Source organism: Alligator sinensis, unplaced genomic scaffold, assembly GCF_000455745.1.
Source record: "Alligator sinensis unplaced genomic scaffold, ASM45574v1 scaffold144_4, whole genome shotgun sequence".
NCBI lineage: Eukaryota > Metazoa > Chordata > Crocodylia > Alligatoridae > Alligator > Alligator sinensis.
This window is the reverse complement of record NW_005842190.1, coordinates 1085986-1104312: the sequence shown is the minus strand read 5'-3', so window position 1 is coordinate 1104312 and position 18327 is coordinate 1085986. Positions and strand designations below refer to the sequence as shown.

Below are 18327 nucleotides of genomic sequence, written 5' to 3'. Positions count from 1 at the left end.
ACCAACACGACTACAACCTACACCTCTGAATGATGTGAGCGTCAATAATCTGAAGACAGACTCAACCTACAGCGCTGACTTCCAAAAGCGACAGCACTCCCACTGCACTATGTTTTAAGTAGACATTTACTTACGAAAGGTGACTGTGCCCAAAAGCTTGTTAAGAACTTTTTTCCAGCTACTCAATTGGTCTAATAAAACATATCACATCTACCCAAAGAACCTTGCCTGCCTATGTCCTTAGATCAATATGGCTACAACCAAAAACTTGTTTACATACTAACACTTGTTGAACATAATGCAGTAAAGCAAAATGCAAGAGCACTCTTAGAATTTGTACTCAAAGATGTTGCAAAAGCAGTTAGAAAATACACTGCAGAGCTGCTTTGCCAAGCAAATGAATTAAACAGTTATCATTAAAAAGTTAAGGAGGAAAGTTCAAGGAAATTTACTTTTATTATATGTATGCATACAAGTTTCTCTCCCTTTATACTGTACATGTGATCCTGGAAAACGGCACATAACTCGAATTCATGTATAGGGAGCCCACTTTACAATGTAACAAATGGGGATACATTCAAAGTCCTCAACTGTACTGACCCCAGACCCATTTCTACCACTCTTACGAGTCAATTTTGGTACTCACCAACAGCAAACAGTACACACAAGCACAGGGTGGTGGTGAATGTTAACATAATGGGGATTGCAACTACAGAAACACGTGTCTCAGACAGTGAGTGAGGAGCACAGATCCATGCAGGAGACTATCTTTTGGTGTGCGTCACTCTCACAATGCACCACACAAAGCAGCTGACTGTGGGCTTCCAACACACCGATCGCATAAAAGTGAATTTACCTCACATATAATGAATTTTTGGTATAAAAAGGGTCATTGCATAAGAGCGAATTTGCACATACAGAACCCGCACAAAGCGAGGGAAACCTGTATAATTTGTTGTTTATATGTATACATATAACGTATGCTGTTCCTCAAATTATAATTCACATCTGAACCTACATCTTCCCTTAATCACTTCAAAGTGTTTTGAGTCACTCTGTTAATTGCAAGATTTTACCTACAAGACACTAGACTTGTAGGACATTTACCTCTGCAAATGATCTGTCACATAATAATAGAGCACTTATAAAAGGACTTTCCTTTCTATGCTACTACATTGGCCTCTTATTTGATTACAAATATAGACTTAAATATTTAAAAACTAGTTAAATAAAACTTGCATACAACTGCTTGATTTTAATTAATATTTCCCTTATTAATCTGATCATAGCAAGGTTCATATTCCAGGAGTGGCTATGACACCCCCTGGTGACTACACAAACCTCACCCTACTCTTGCTCTAGGGTGCCCTCCCCTTCTCACTCATCTGTTACGCCTTGAAGTATTTGTTTGATTGAAAAGGAGGCTGCCTTAGATCAGTGGTTCTCAAGCTATGAGTTAGGCCTCCCTGGAGAGGCATGGTGTCATGTCAAGGAAGGTGCGAGCAGTTAGTTTTGGAGGTTTTTTTGAGGAGAGGGCAGTGCCCCGGGCAGCAGGTAGGGAAGTAGGGGTGGCCAGGGGGAAGCTGCAGCTGCGCAGGACCAGGGAGCACAGGACCGGGGCCAGTGGGAGTGCAGAGCTTGAAGCACAGGACTTGTGATCAGTGGGGCACCAGGAGTGTAGAGTCCAGAATGGGACTCTCCCAGAAGTAGCAGGGAGCGCCACACAATGGAGCCTGTCCAGCTTGGCCCCTACCCCTAGCTGCACATGGTGGCAGGAAGCAGGGCCAGGCCACTGGCTCCATCATGCAGACCCTCCCCATGGCAGCATGCAAGTCCCAAGAGTTGCACGTGAGCCAACAAGAGCCCCATGAAATGAAACTGGCCCAGCATGGTCCTACTCACTGCTACCACATGCAGCTCTTGGAGCCGTGCGCTGTCAGGGGGCTCTCCCTGTGTGGGCCATGAGCACCCCAAGGGTGCACCCCAATGCTCCACCACCTGCTGCTGCCATGGCAAGGGCTGTAAGGGGGGGGGGGGGGGAGGGGGGGACTGCACACCACCCCATACGCTCACACACACACACGCTCCACAAACTGGAAGGTTTTGTCAACCTTCAACTGTCAGTTATAAACCAGTTAAGCAAGGATGGCATAATAAACCACAACCCTGTGCAGAAGAGGTGTTTGAACATTTTGGGGCTAAATTGAGAAATAAATGAGCTGACAATTGCAGCAATAAAGAGGGAAAGCAGGTACAAATATGTGCAATCTTGTGCCACCAATTTTGGGAGATGCAGAAAAAAAACTCTACAGCACTGACTATTTGACTGCCTGCCTACCAGCACCTTTCTTCTTTCAGTAGGAGCATGTAAGTAGCACCACTGTCATGGGAATTGCTTAGCTTGTCTGATTTTTGCTTTTTTTCCCCAAACCATGTTGTTTATATTTGAGTTTCATATACAGGTTTGTTTACAAGGTACTTCTCCTCTGTCTATCCTTGGAAGGCCATCTAATAATCACTTTTTGAAATGGAGCTGTGTTGGGCCCTAGTTTTTCCAGTCCATATCAATAAGTCTATGCCTACTTTGCTATTTGTCCTGTGTTCAGCATTATTCTGGATTTTGCTGGTGGGCAGAAACAGTTCTTTGTTTTTTGCTGGAGTCTCTGACTTTCAGGTCTAATGTACTTCCTCCTCAGGACATTCTTTTTGTAGTATTCTAGATTCTTGTTTGGATGGGTGACTTCCTTTGCTTGCTCTAGTTTCTCAGAGACTAATTCTGGGTGTTATACAACGCCTTCTCTGAGATTTTTCTCAAAGAAACAAATCACTGTCTTTAGGATTCAGTTAGTCAGGTCCTAAAACTGCAGGATAGGTCCTTTGTTCCTAGATCAGTATAATTTTACCTTCTTGGTACTCTCTGTTGATAAACATCTCCCACATTGTCATTTTCACCTGGAGTGCAGGTATACAAAAACTTCTGAGGCACATTTTCATTGTCAGCTTCCTGTGTCTAAGCTAAGTAAATCTCTTCAAGTGCTTTAAGACAAGCCCATGTACCCAGACAAGCCCATGTCTCCTCTCTGGAGAACAGTCTAGGATACCAGAACACAACTGGAAAAAAAAAACATTGCTAGGAATTCTTTATCTTTGTTCTGGACTTTGCTACCAGCTTTTTTTTAGGGAAGAGATGGGGAAACAAGAGAAACATGTGGAAAGAGAGACCCCCAATGAAAAGAAAGAACTGAGATTTGAAATCCGAGTCACAGCAAACTGGAATTGTGAAATCACTTTCCTCCTTGCCAGCTCCCATATGGATACCGGATGGATTTTATTTTGGTTAGAAAACATTACTGCACATTTCATCATCTCTGAGATCACATTAACTTTTAGATCGAATAGGATATATTCTTCTTGTATATACAAAGCCCCTCAAAGCATCAATCTTTGGGCAAAATACAAAGTGAAGGGAAGCAAGTAAAAAATTGACCTAATTCAGAATATGAGCTAGTCTTCAGTCTATACATCAGTACATTTTGATAGGCAGTAATAGAAGGCCAAAGGCTGCAGTCCTCACTCCTGAACAGATCTTCATTATACAATAGGCTTAATGGAAAATTAGAGCTAGAAAGGGCTAACACAGATGGTGGAAAGTGATCATATCCTGCCCCTGCTCACAGATATGGCATAAGCTATAATAAACACCATCAAAATATGTTGTAGACACCCTAGCAGAGGCTCAAGGTTCAATTCTGAAGGGGAAACAGCAGCTGGTAATTCTTAAAACAGTTTATCATACTAACTCCATATCAAATATTCTTGGAGATTATAGTTCTGAAGACAAGTAGAAAGAGAAATTAGAATATCAACAAGGTTGAATTATTAAAGCTTGATTCCGCATCTATTCTCTCCTCTCTCTTCTGGACTCTTTGTATGCTCTGTCAGGGAAAGGCAGAACTATTCTTGTGGTCTCTGTCATGGCTACCCATACACCAAGCCATAGAATTGTTTTCTATTTCACTATTGGCACATTCAGTCAAGAAAAGTATCCAATTATTCATAAAATGGTATATAAGTATTCATATTTAGTTAGAGGACATGTCAAGGCCTTTCTTTTGTCATGTTTGCTGCTTTTGATTTTTTTTCAGATTCTCTTCTGTGCTCAAGAAGAACCACCAGCATGCATCTGCCACTGATCATTCTGGGCCTAACTGCCTTTATTGGTCAGTTTGGAGCAATCTCTGGTTCACTGAACTTTCTGACATGACAACTGAGTAAAGAGATTTGGGGCACATAAGACATCAAGGTTACAAGCAAATACTTGGCTGAAAGAAGGTTCACCAGACCTGGAAAAGGCTTATCACTGAACAGTTGACAGATAATAACTTCTTTTATGCCCACAGTTACCCCACAGAAAGTGAAAGCTACATGAGGTCAAGGTAGCCCAACCTGATTCAGGGGTAAATTGACTTGGTAAAACTCAGGTGCAGACAGAACTGACAATTTTTGCCTGAACTGGCCACAATAGGTGGCTTAAAACCATGACCAAACACAAGCGCAAGGCCATTGGCAGCACATAGGGGGTGCACACGGGTGCACATGCACCCCCTGAGATTGGCCATGTACCCCCCTGGACGCGCCAGCCGCTAAAGTGGAAGTGCCGGCGGGAGTGCACTCTGGCTTTGCCAGTTTTGCTGCTGGTGTTTCTGCGAGCAGTGCTCAGCTGCTGAGGGACCCCTTCCTCCCAGTCCGTGATCAGATGCTGAGGACCTCTTCCCCTCCTCCATCAGCCATCTGGTGTCCGTCCCCCACACTTGGGAGGCACCAGCCGCCCATGTGCATGGGTGCAGACAGCTTAAAAAATAGCCAATTGGGTGAAAATCTCACACCTCATTGAATGAGGGGCCAGATGAAGACATTTCAAAACAGCATCTTTTGTAAGTTCTGTCTGCCAGCCTCCAGCTGTTTTCAGAATGGGAGGGAGGAAAGGGAGTGGAGAGAGTTCAGTCTGGGGGTTTTTCAACCCCCACTGGAGGATGGGGCAGGTGTGTTGGAGTCCTCCCAAGGTGGGGGGGGCTCCAATCCACACACCCCCCCAGGACCAGCTGGGGAACCCTTAGAATTAACTCCCTCTACTCCCTTTCCCCCTTCCCATTCTGAAAGCTTTGCAGCCTCACAGGGAGGAGGGGCCATTGCTAGAGGAAACCAGCTGCAGGCTGGCAGCCAGCAGCTAGATTCTTCTCCCTCCTGGAGCCAACAGTGAACTTCAGCTGGTTCCAGGGGATCATTGAAACTCAGAACACTTCCTAAAAAGCATTCTCAGTTACAGCTGGGACCTGCACTTCTATCTGCACCCTCACTTACTGAGAGAGAATTCAAGGAATGTGACCAGTTACCATGCATCATTTTTTTCATGCAAAGTCCATACCTCCTGATACCTCTCCTGAGTTTGCTCATTTGTCTATACCCTAATACAGGGGTCAGCAACCCCCAGCACATGTGCTGAGCATGGCACACAAGGCCATTTTGCTCGGCACACCAATGCCAGTCCAAGCTCTAAGCAGCTTCTGCCAGCCACGGAGCCCAGGCAATTCCCATCAGGCGGCTGGGAGGCTGCAAGCCCTGCTGCAAGCAGACCAGACTCTGGGGCCTGGCTGCAGCTGGGAGGCTGCAAACAGCTGCTCCAGGCTTCGGCTTGTCAGCACTCCAGCACCTTCCAAGGTAGATATTGTGGTTTTTTCAGCACTTCGGCCAAAAAATGTTGTCTACCCCTGTCCTAGTACATTTCATTAATATTTCCACAAATCCTAGCTGTGTACATGAGCATAGGGAATGGGCATCAACAGTTAATGGAAATTAGAATTAGAAAATTAGAATATATCACATGATGGAGCTCAAAGTACTTAGAGGATGCTTGCAGAATGGGGACATAGGATGTGTCCTTTTGTAGGTACTTGGGTATGGCTCAGGATGCTTTTATCCCTGGCCTCTTGGAGAACACAGTGAAAGATCCATTTCATCCATCTCTACTGAGGGTGAAGTCCTGAAGAGAATTTCATCCTCAGTAGAGGCAATCATTTCTGGCTGGCAAGCTCCTCGAGACCTGTGAAATACAGAGTACTCCATCTTAAACAGAGTATGTATGGTTAATGACTCTGAATTGTCTTAGCTTTACTCCTGCTCACAAAAGCTCCTTAATGTAAAATGTCTCTATTTAACTTTTCAGACATTTCCTTCAGTCAGTCTATATGCTATCGCAATATAAATGGAGTTGATACCACTGGGGCATCTTGTCAAACTGCAAGATCAGAAGGCTTAATATATTGTGGTGAGTATGATTGTGTTTTCAGGCTCATTTCAGAATACAGGGTGATCACTGTAATCCACAACTCTTGATTTCTTCCAACCATGGAAAAAAGGGTTAATTGATTAAATCTTATGACTGGGGTGACCATATGTCCCAGATTAGCCAGGACAGTGACAGTCCCAGATTTCAGAGGCTGTCTCAGCATCCCAGCCATTGGAGAAAATTGAAACAAAAGTCCCAGATCAGTGGGAACCTGTGCCCAGTTCCTGAGTCATGTGTGGGTGGGTCCCCACCAATCTGGGGACTTTTACTTCAGTTTTCTCCAGGGAGCCCAGCCAATGGGCTGGTCCCTGGTCTGGACTCCAATGGGTTGTGAGCAGTCGCTTGTGCAGTAGAATGGGAGGTTGGGGGGAGGGAGGGGCAGGGGAGCTGCAGAGTTTTTGTCTGGCCCCGTTCACTCTTGAGATCCATGAGGAGGGGAGAGGCATGCATGCACTGTCCTGCCTGGCCCAGACTGTTGACACTACCCCTCGCCCTGCCCCACTCCATCCCAGATTTCCCTCAAATTATTATGGTCACTGAACTCATAATATTCCTCTAGCAAAAATAATCCTTTTCTGTTTTTACCTGTGGGACAACTACCAAAATTATATTGTTCCATTGGTATTAAAAGAGTTAAACAACTGATACATTTTGATCCAGAAAGTAAACAGTCCATTTTTATATCAGCAGCTTCTGATCCCTTTTTATGTTTTTGAAGCAGTCAGACAAAAACCTCAAATTGAAGTCAAAGGTGCTGAGAGTGCCATAAACCTCAGAAGACGAAGCTCTAGGTGGTCCTGAATTATAAAATTTAACCAAAGTGATCACCCCAAAGCTGTGCAGTAGATCAGCAATGGAGCTGACTGGGAAATTCCTGGTTTCCCATCTTTCTTAGCCATCACTGTCATTACTGGCACTGCTAGTAAACTTGAAGAAACACCTTATTCTGATTGCTCCAAAAATAAAATAGGATTTAACACAGAGACCTGATTTAACTAGGAATGAAGTTACACATTGCACTCTTTACTAAGGGCACTTAAAGCAAGTGTCCACATGTTAAAGCTCATTAACATGTGCTAAGCATGCTCCCTAGCTTGTGTTAGGGTAATTTCAGTCTGCTCCATAGAGTTAAAGTGAGCAAAATAACAGTCCTCCAGCATCCCAGGGTGCACTACTCCCACCCCCCATTAATCCCTCCCCCTAAGCAGGGATAGAGTCCAGGTGTCCTGGCTACTAACCAATCACACTCCTGCTTGCCAGCCCTCTAGTGGCAAATTTGAGCTCTGCAGGCAAAAAACAGTATTAACCTTTAACATGCAAATGCTCACAGCACATTCTAACTTTGATACTAATTAGCACGCCATACATTTAGTATGGTCTCAATGTAATGTGTAACTTCACCCCTATAGGATTTTCTCTAAGTACAGGATGGGCTGATGTTGAACCTTCAAAAGAAAAAAGGAGGGGAAAATGCAAGTGTGGGGATTACTACCTCCTTTCCCACAAATGCCTCTTGGAGGTATACAAGTCCACCATTTGTTAGAGTATGGGTCCCCCTTTTGACTGTAAACCTCCATACTTCTGCTTCATCCTTCTGTCTGCAGACAAGATCCTTGCCTAGAGGGTCTCAGGTGCTGTCTGTTCCTCCACAAAGACAGTGCACAATTCCCCTTCACTTCCCCAGCAAATCCATACCCATTCTTCTTTGACTCCAACAATACAGATAAACACCATTTTCCATATCATTTCAAGTCACATGTCTTTTTCACCTTGACACTATACATGATTCATAAGTTAAAATGCACAACCTAACTCATACAGTGTCTACCTAGGGTGACAAATAGTTCTGAAATTAATTAAATGAAAAACTTTACTTGTACAGGAGTTCCAGCTTCTGAAAAGATTGCTGAGGGGGATCTAACCAGAATGAATAAATATAAAGGCATCATTAAAAGTGCTGGCAGAAAACTGTGCGTGGATCCAGCTGTGATTGCTGGCATCGTCTCTAGAGAGTCACATGCAGGAGCTGCCCTAACCCACGATGGCTGGGATGAAAGGAGAAATGGTTTTGGTTTGATGCAAGTGTGTAATTTACAATACTCTTAGAATAAGATAGCACAGATGGGTTTTATAGGCAAGAAGACAGCCTTATTTCTCAATAGTGCAGCTACTGCTGATGTCCATACCATTAAAAGAAACTATAGTTGTGGCAGCAGCAGCATGTTGCACTGGCACAAGGGACACCTGAGATCTGTAAGCAAGCTTCTTTAAAGTGTTGATTCCTCTTTGGACAGTGTTTTTCAACCTGTGATCCGCAAACACCAAAGGGGTTCGCAGGGTACATCCAATGGGTCCATAAAAGATTATTACAATCAATCAAAAATATGTGAATATCCACACTTACAAGTCAAAGGGGTCTGCACCTCAATTCAAAATATTTTAGGGTTCCACAAATGAAAAAAGGTTGAAAACCACTGTCTTAGGAGGTTAAAGAGAGTCCTTAAGAGCCTGTGCATTTTATCCTGCCACCCAGACAGTCCATTCTGTGGTGGCAGCATTTGTGAAGGTGAAAGCCTTACATGAAGCAACGAGGTGATTATGCATTCTCATCATTCTAAGTTTACATTTGATCTTTTCCATTGGTTTCAGCTTCCCAAACCTCTGGTCACCAGCTGCATGTTTAATTTTGTATGGAAATCTGTACTGAAACACCCTCCCCCACTCAGGTTTTGCCTGCTCTGGAACTCTTTAAGCAAATGGGTACTTCAGGGTTTGATTTTAAAAGGTCCTGAGACATGTAATATTCCGCTTCTGTACACACCCAAAAACACTTTAGTGTTGACAGAGCTGAGCACCTCAGTGCCCATCTCACCCCCATTGTCTAGGGCAGGGGTTGTCAACTGGGGGGCTGTGTAACCCTGGAAGCACGTGGGAAGGCCCTAGTGGGTCCATGTGAGTGGGCAGGGACGGAGCGCCATCACCTACCACCCCGCACCACTGCCTCCCAGAAGCAGGGCTGGGGCAGGGCAAGAGCAGTGGCACCCCTCTGTGGGCCACACAGTTGCTGCCCAGCTAGCTGGATGTGATGGGGAGGAGGGGAAGCTTGCATGTGGTAGCCGCCACCACCACCTACCACCCTGTGCTGTTGCTGCTCCACATGCGGGCACAGCCATCCCCACTCCTTGTTCTGTGTCCGGCCGCCAAGGTACACTTATTGAAAACCCCTGGTCTAGTGGTATCTACTGGGTTGGACTCGATGACCTTTCGAGGTCCATTCCAGCCTTTAATTTATATGATTCTATAATGCAACAGCTAGACTTACCTCCACCTATCTCCACCCAAAAGGCCTCAATCTAGGAAGGATACTCATAACATGTTTAGCTGTGGAAAGCACAAAAGGAAAGGATTGGAGAGGACGTGGCCCCTTTTCCATATAATTTAGTAGTTAGAGCACTCCCCCATGACGTGAGTGTAATTCCCACTTCTGCTGCAGGGAATTCAAACCTTTGCCACCTTCAAACCTAACCCCCTAAGCCTCCAGCCTATTGTGTGGTGGGGCTGGATTGCATTCTCTATTCAAGATTCACCAAGTCACAGTATGTGAGGTACATGACTTCAGCTTAGTGTTTAGGGCCCTCACTTGGAAAAGTGAACTTCTGGGTTCTGAGCACAGTTCCTCTTCTGTTAGCACTGCCAATATCTAGTAGTGAAAACATAGTATACAGAGAAGATCATTGGGCATTCTGATAAAGATTTGACACAATAAAAGCTAGTTGAATCCGTTGAAAGGGCAGTAAACTGCCTAAACTTATTGAGGTAAGTCTTATCTCACCTTTACATGCGTAAGTGGCACTAATATAGCTACTTAACTGCAATTCTTGGCATTTCTGCCAAATTTAGATCCTATTTCTACCTGTGGTGGAACAGGATCATCCTATACGCATGCTAGCCAGAACTCATGCAGAGGAGCAAACCCCTCCCACCATTTAGCCCAATGGCCTTGTGGTTAAAACACTTGTGTAGGGAGGCATTCTAGATTATAGGTTTTAATCACCCAAAGGGTTTGGGCCTCTATCTCCTGCTTCTCAGAAAAGTGCCTTAAACATGGCACAGGGAGACCTGAGTTCTGGCCCTGATCCCTTTCCCATTGGGACAGAAACAATTCCATTCCTGTTGATTGGCATTACCCAGTGAATATTAAATGCATTGTTTGGTGGGCTAACTTCAGGAGGGAAGCGGTGGACAATGCCTGGCCCATGGCCTGGTGATTAAAACACATTACTAAGAAAGAGAAAAATATAGCTTCAGATTCCATCTAGGTGACCAGCAGCCTAGAAACTAGCAGGCTCTGTAGCTAAAATAAAAGGTATCAGGACCCTCCTCCATCATCAAACCCTCCTCCAGCATCTCTGATGAAAGCTTTGGACTTAATAGGAATTATATAGGTGCCAGGGATTTCTATTTCCTACTGGCACTTATGCAAACATAATGAAGCCTAATGAGCCTACTCAGAAGGGAAATGCAGGGGTGGGGATAGCTACATAGAATGAAAACTGTATGTAAAGGCCAAAATTGTAGTTACAAGGTTACATAGGTACTTGGTTGCATACAAAATTTAGCCCGTCATCTTGTACCTTGGAGGAGTAACATTAGCTTGGTTTCTTCCAGATTGATAGACGGTCTTATCCTCAACTTACTCGACCATGGAACTCCGAAGCTCATCTCATTCAAGGCACACAAATCCTTGTGAAAATGATTACGGCAATCCAGAGAAAGTTCCCAAGGTGGACTAAAGAACAACAGCTGAAAGGTAAAGTATGGAATATATTCAGGCTATGAGACAAGGTAAATCCTAAAACACAAATCCCGTTTAAGTTCCTTGTATTACTGAACTTATGCAAGAATCTCTCGTGCTTTTCACCATTGATGCAATTCTTCTGCTTCCTGATTTCTCAGAGCTTGGACAGTGAAACTAAATACATCTGTTTCACATTGGTTTTCCATTCCTTTAGTACAGTATTGGGTTTGAGGTTCCAACACTGCAGGAGGAATAGTTAAATCCATAAAGAATTAATGTGCATTACCCTATTTTAATGTGCACTAAAGCATCACAAAACAATGGGCTTTTCTGCTAACGTGCATTAAAATAGGCTAATGCTCCCCTTTCTAGTACCACATAATGGAGGTACTAATTTAATGTACCTTACCTGAAGTTCAGTAATGAACATGTAGATGCACCCTTAATGTTGTTATTTGGGCCTCAACTATTTGACCATGGCTGCATCTATATGAGATGCTGACTGCACAGTAGCCTGTGACAACTGTGCAGTAGTGTCCTGTGGCAGGAAACATGATGCAACACTACTGTGCAGTAGTAATGAGCTAATGCGTGGTCAGCATCACAAAAAAGCTGTCTGGTGATTCTACTTCTCAGAAACTCTGGTGTATACAAATACTAAATGGCTGCACAGTCAGCATCTCATGTAGACGTGGCCTATGAGTACTATCCTGAAGCCATTGAAAGTAAAGGGAGGTTTAGCATTTATTTAAACATAGCCAGCATCTCACTCTGAATCTCTGTAGATATGTAGTCATTTTGAAAACTATAGATAAATCTCGAGAGAATTACAAGATTGTGCAGGTTAACATGAAAGATGGAATAGAGTAAATTAGCATCCAGTGAGCTTTGTGCTGCTAGATATAGATTGATTCTAATATCCAGGTTAGCTCATTTATAGCTAGCTCAAGGGTCTATGCTATACTGCAGCATGCAGTGCTGGCACAGAGATTCAGAAAAAGGAGAAGAATGAAGTTAATGCTCATGTTTTTTATATTCATCCACCATAGTTTTCATTCAGCCCTGAAAATGACTGTGACAAGGTTATTGGGTCTTCATTCATTAAGTGTGGGTGTGGGCTGAAGAATGAGGCCTCCTGTTTGAACATGGTTAGCCAAATGCATGCTATGTTTTCACACAGCTACTGGTATCTGTGAATGTAAAACTATCAAATCCTGATTTTTGAGTGAATTTAGGATTTTATACATTCTGTTCACACAACCTCAGTCTAATCAGATACACACAGTAAGAGAGCAATTCAGACATTTCCAAAAGCTCTTACAAACTAAGAGAGAATGTTTAGTTTGTTGTCTGTGTTTACACTTCCGATGCTTTGTTTTAGGTGGGATTTCTGCCTACAATGCAGGACCTCGAAATGTCCAGACTTATGCTGATATGGATATTGGCACAACCCACAATGATTATGCCAATGATGTAGTTGCACGAGCCCAGTTTTACAAGAAAAATGGATACTAACTGTGGGAATGCCCTTCTACTTGGATAAATTACAGTCCTTAGGTTGATCGGTCCAACTTTCATGAGAGAGCTTGAGTATTGCTCAATGTTACTAATTGTTCCTCTGAGCTATGAGGCTTCCTTATCAATGTTGTTGCCTTCCCAATTTAAAATGATGCTTATTTTGTTATTTGTCATTTTGCTAAGAAATCAAAAGGGGAAGTTATCTCTCTGGGGAATTCAGCTTTCATTTTCAATTTTTTTTGTAAATGACTTTGAAAATGCATTCTTACAGCTTTTGGTTGGAAATCTTCAGGTGCTTTGCAAATCATGCATATGTATTCGAATTTTTCAGAAAATGCTTAGAGCTCGGAGTGAGTGCTTACGAATGAAGAAAATCGTAATAAAATATTAGTGAGTGAAGTGAAAATATGAGCATTATGTGGTTTCTATCAGCAAAGTTTGGATGGGGACAACTTTAAAAATCAAAGCACACAAATTACAAAAAGGAATGGAATGAAGGACAGTTGTACTACATACATTATGGGGTCTTCTCTGCTATCAAGGGTCTTAACGTTCATTACTTGTAAAGAAGGGATAATATTAGGATTATTCCGTTCATTACATTCTATGCTCCTGTGACTTTAAGATTTGAAACTGAATGCATTCCAAAAGAATAAATCAACAGCCTATGGTAAGAAGAGGAGCTCCTAGATCAATGGAATTACTGCCTTTGACTTAAATTAATATTGATTCATCCTTTAAAAGGAAGTTGAATTCTGTTGATATGCCAGTATATTCTATAAAAAACAGGACCTGTGGGTTCTGAGCAATTTCGCACATCTTGCTTATTATGTGTCTCCGCTAGAGCTGATCTTTTTACAAACCATGGCCAGAAATGTCTTTATAAGCATCTTCTCTTACTATGGGTATAGTCTGCTATAGCACTTACTGTGCAAGAGATTCAGCTTGCCATAGCAAGTATTACATTTTTCTTTAAAAAGTACAAGTACTATACTACAGCCCTAGGTAACCCTCCTGTCATTCTATAATATCTTCCTTTTTTGAGCAGTTAGTATTTAAGCAGACCACACAGTATACATGACTGTTAAACCAGGGAGGTCAGGAGGATGGTTAGCAAGCAAACCATTAGCAGGCAATGTCAGCTTCATCTAGACGAAGGGTGCTCAATCCTAGCCTGTGGGCCAGATCCAGGCCACAAGGCCATATCATCCAGCCCGCAGGGCTCCCCACAAGCCTGGAGTTTAGGTTGTAGGGGAGTGTTGGCAAATAACACTGCCACCATTTCCCCACCCCCGAATATCCAACCCCCAGTTCTGGCCCCCATACAGCTGCTTTGGGCCCCAGCTGGGCCACTGCTGTGTGAAGGGCAACGGACCATTGTTGGCCTGGCTACACATGGCTGGATTGGCTCCAAGCTGCACCCACCTCACCCCACCAGGCCAAGCATACCCAGCCAGGCAGCCACCTAGGACAATAAAATGAAGGGGATCAGAAAAAAAAACGGTGTGCATGTACCTCACGTGCTCATTGAGGGTCACTTCAAGAGTCTGATCACGTGCCAAAGCAAGCAGGGCAGACCTGGCAGCCATGCTGCTACACTGGAGTTCTGCCTGGGGCCCTCCCTCAACAGGTCCCAGGTATTAGAAGGGAGGACGGCAACAGTTCATTTGCCTAGGGCAGCAACAATCCTTACACTGCTTCTACACCCAAACAGCTGGGTCAGGCTGCAGTTGGGCCATGTATGTGTGGCTGGATCCAGCCTAAGCTGAGCCAACACTATGTACTGGATCAAGCCATGGGGCAAAGAGTTTGGCCAGCACTAATGTGGATAATGCATACAAGATCTACAGTTAGTTTGGCAAACATCTTTTGCTGGCATATTGTGCAACCATCAGCATGAACACTGCATGCCCCCGGAGGCTGGGGAGGCACAGTGAGCTCCTGCAGGCGGCGGCAGCGCTGTTAGAGGCAGGAGCATGGCAGCAGCAAGAGGGGAGCTCCCACAGGTGGCCACGGAAGTGTCGGTGGTGGGAGGAGGGGAGGGTGGTGAGCACCGACCAGCGGTCGGTGATCACCCACAGATGCCACTGGCAGCGGCGACCAGCAGCAATAGCAGACTGCCCACAAAAGCCACCGGCGGTGTCGACGGCAGAGGGGCAGGGCTGGCGAGCAGCAACAGCCTGCAGGCGCCACCGGCAGTGTTAGCGCTGCCTTTTCACAGGGGTGTACCACCATGCTCAGGGGGTGCACGTGTACCCGCATGCACCCACTACGCTTTGCCAATGACCATCAGTGTGAATTAATAATGATCTCATCAGATCCACTACCTGAAAGAAATGGGATGACATTGCAACAGCTACTGAAACAATGATTCAAATGATCCTCTTACCCACTCCAGAGCAATGATTCCATGTTGTTTTAAAGACACAACAAACTACAAGACCATTTAGAAAATCATTCTACCTCTATTTTCAGTGTGTAGCATAACATAGTATGATTATTACTGTAAGCAGGTTACCTAGCCTGATGACTACTGCAGGCACACTTTGCTCCCTGAGGAGTTCCACAGCCAGTCCTCCCAAAGTCTTTAGGCAACAGACAAACCAACAAATAACCATACAAAACAAAAACCTTTCTCTCCTGTTGAGAAGCCCCTTGGCTCTGGCACAGAGCAGTGCAGAGCAGAGCAGCCAGGCTAGTGTCGTAGCAATAAAGTTTGGTGCCTGGGGCAAAGCCCGCAGCAGCAGCCTGCCCTTGCCCCCCCGCCATGCTTGCCCAGGGGGTACATGCAGCGGTGGGAGTTGTCTCACAGGCGTATATAATTTGTTGTTTATATGTATACATATAATGTATGCTGTTCCTCAAATTATGATTCACATCTGAACCTACATCTTCCCTTAATCACCTCAAAGTGTTTTGAGTCACTCTGTTAATTGCAAGATTTTACCTACAAGACACTAGACTTGTAGGACTTTACCTCTCCAAATGATCTGACACATAAAGCATTTATAAAGGGACTTTCCTTTCATTTCCATGCTGCTACCTAGGCCTCTTAGTTGATTACAGATATAGACTTAAATATTAAAAAAAAAAGTTAGATAAAAATTGCATACAACTGCTTGATTTTAATTAATATTTCCCTTATTTATTTGATCATAGCAAGGTTCATATTCCAGGGATGGCCATGACTCTCCCTGGTGACTGCACAACCCTCACCATAGTCTTGCTCTAGGGTGCCCTCCCCTTTTCACTCAGCTGCCATGCCTTGAAGTATTTGTGGAGGCTGCCTAAGTCTTAGATCAGTGGTTCTCAAACTTATGCGGTGGGCCTCCTTGAAAAGGCACGGTGTCATGTCAAGGGAGGTGCAGGCAGCAAATCTTTTTTTTTTTTGAGAAGAGGGCAGCTCCCTGGGCAGCAGGTAGGGAAGAGGAGAGGGCAGGGGAAAGCTGCAGCTGGGCAAGACCACGGGGGGGCACAGGACCGGGGCCAGTGGGAGAGCAGAACTCAAAGAATAGGGCTCACTCCCAGTGGGGCACCAGGAGTGCAGAGTCCAGAATGGGACTCCACCAGAAGTGGCAGGGAGCACCATACAATGGAGACAGGTGGGCTTGGCACTGCCCCTTGTTTCCCAGTCGGGTCCTAGCAGCTGCACACGGTGGCAAGGAGTGGGGCCAGGCTGCTGACTCCATCATGCAGACCCTCCCCACGGCAGCATGCGAGTCCCAAGAGCTGCACATGAGACACCAGGAGCCCCATGAAATGGAACTGGGCCAGCCTGGCCTCACTCAGAGTGAGGATTCAAGATGTGATGGAGATGATCCCGGCCATTATCTGGTCCACTGGTTAAGACTCCATGGTACTAATTCATGTGGGCACTAATGACGTGGCCAGGAGAAGCCCAGATCATCTGATGAAGGACTACCATGCTCTGGGGGGCAAGCTGAAGGAGAGAGGGGCACAGGTGGTCTTTTCATCTGTCCTTCCAGTGAGCAGATGTGGATAATGCCATGAGAACTGCATCAGAGAGGTCAACTTGCGCCTTCGGGAATGTTGGCTTGAGACGGGCTTCAGCTTCTTGGACCATGACCTGTACTTCAAGACGAGAGACATGTTCAGGTGGGATGGGCTTCACCTCTCCCCCAAAGGTAAGCATGTGTTCTCTTTTAGGTTGGCTGATCTCCTCCGGCGGGCTTTAAACTAGGCTCATTGGGGGAAGGGGAGGATGAGGTTGGAGGGAGCCTTGGAACACCAAACCAAGTGTCGCCCACAAGAACAGCCCAGCCAAGACTGACGATGAGCACAAGAAATACCCAGGTAAGAGACCTGGATAGTCCTGGGATCAGGGGGGTGGTGCATACACTTTCAGAAGGCCTTAAATGCCTATACATTAATATTCGTAGTATGGGGAACAAGCAGGAGGAATTTGCCCTCCTGCTAGCTAACACAAACCCAGACATAGTGGGGCTCACCGAAACGTGGCGGGATCCAATGGATGACTGGGCAGTGAACATCAAGGGCTATAGGCTGTACAGGAGGGACATGATCAGGCGCTCTATGTCAAAGAACAATTCATATCCTCAATGAGCAACACTGGATCAGAGGAGGGGCAGACTAAAGTGCTCTGGGTCAGAATACAAGGGGGTAGGGGGGAAAAGGACTTAATGGTGGGAGTCTACTACAGACCACCCAACCAGGGAGAAGAGCTAGACCAGGAATTCTCAGGTCAGCCTGCAGAGGCAGTTAAGTCAAAGGATGTGGTCATCATGGGTGACCTAAACTATCCAAACATTTGCTTGGAAGAGCAGTCAGCCAGGTCTGACCGCTCACGTAGGTTCCTAGCCATGTTACAGGACCTCCACCTAACCCAGGAGGTGCACAGTCCCACCAAGGGAAATGCCTTATTAGACCTGGTCCTGGCCATAAGTGACAACCTGGTGAGGGGACTGTGGGTGCTTAATCACCTGGGCAATAGCGATCATCGTCTATTGGAATTCACCATCCAGTGCAGGCTGGCAAAGGCCTACAGCAAGGCAGCAGCCCTGGACTTCAGGACGGTGGATTTCATTGAGCTAAGGAGACTAGTCGGGGAGGCACTGATGTCCCAAAGGGGTGGGGAGTTGGGAGTCCAAGAAGAGTGGTCATTCCTGAAGGAGACAATCCTCCAAGCCCAAAGGGTGGCAATCCCAATGTGGATCAAAGGGGGCAAGAGTGCTCAAAAACCTGCATGGCTCACCAAAAGCATCCAGGAATGTCTCGAAGCTAAGAAGGAGGTGTACACCCAATGGAAGGGAGGAGCCATCACAAGGGAGGACTATACCTCCGTTGCTCGGGATTGTAGAGGGACTGTTAGGAAGGCCAAGGCAGAGATGAAACTGGGACTAGCAACCCAGATCAAGGATAAAAAGAAATCCTTTTTTAAATACATAGTGGGTAAAAAGAAGGTTCCGGGTGTCTCGGCCGGCCAGAGCCAACTTGAGGTGATTAAGAAATTGCTCGTTCGTTTGGGCGGGCTGGTGAATGGAGAGGCAGACAAGGTTTAATGGTTGCAAAAACGTTTACTTACGCCGCCTGTAGTTGCGACGCAGATGGTCCGGTCGTCTGAACAACTATGTGAGTTGTTCCAGCTGGCGAGGCCCAAGCCAGTTAATCCATCCGCAAATTGAGT

At 45.3% G+C, this 18327-nt stretch overlaps 1 protein-coding gene across 1 annotated transcript in view; it reads left to right on the top strand.

The window, feature by feature from the left end:
• Positions 1-2309: 2309 nt before the first annotated feature.
• LOC102379439 (lysozyme g-like) overlaps positions 2310-18327 on the top strand; it is a 49913-nt gene continuing 33895 nt past the window's right edge. The window contains exons 1-6 of the mRNA XM_025207222.1: positions 2310-2367; positions 4146-4220; positions 6224-6325; positions 8229-8428; positions 11015-11156; positions 12526-12654. Coding sequence (XP_025063007.1) covers positions 4178-4220; positions 6224-6325; positions 8229-8428; positions 11015-11156; positions 12526-12654 — 616 coding nt within the window. The 5' untranslated portion in view covers positions 2310-2367; positions 4146-4177. The remainder of the gene's footprint in view (positions 2368-4145; positions 4221-6223; positions 6326-8228; positions 8429-11014; positions 11157-12525; positions 12655-18327) is intronic.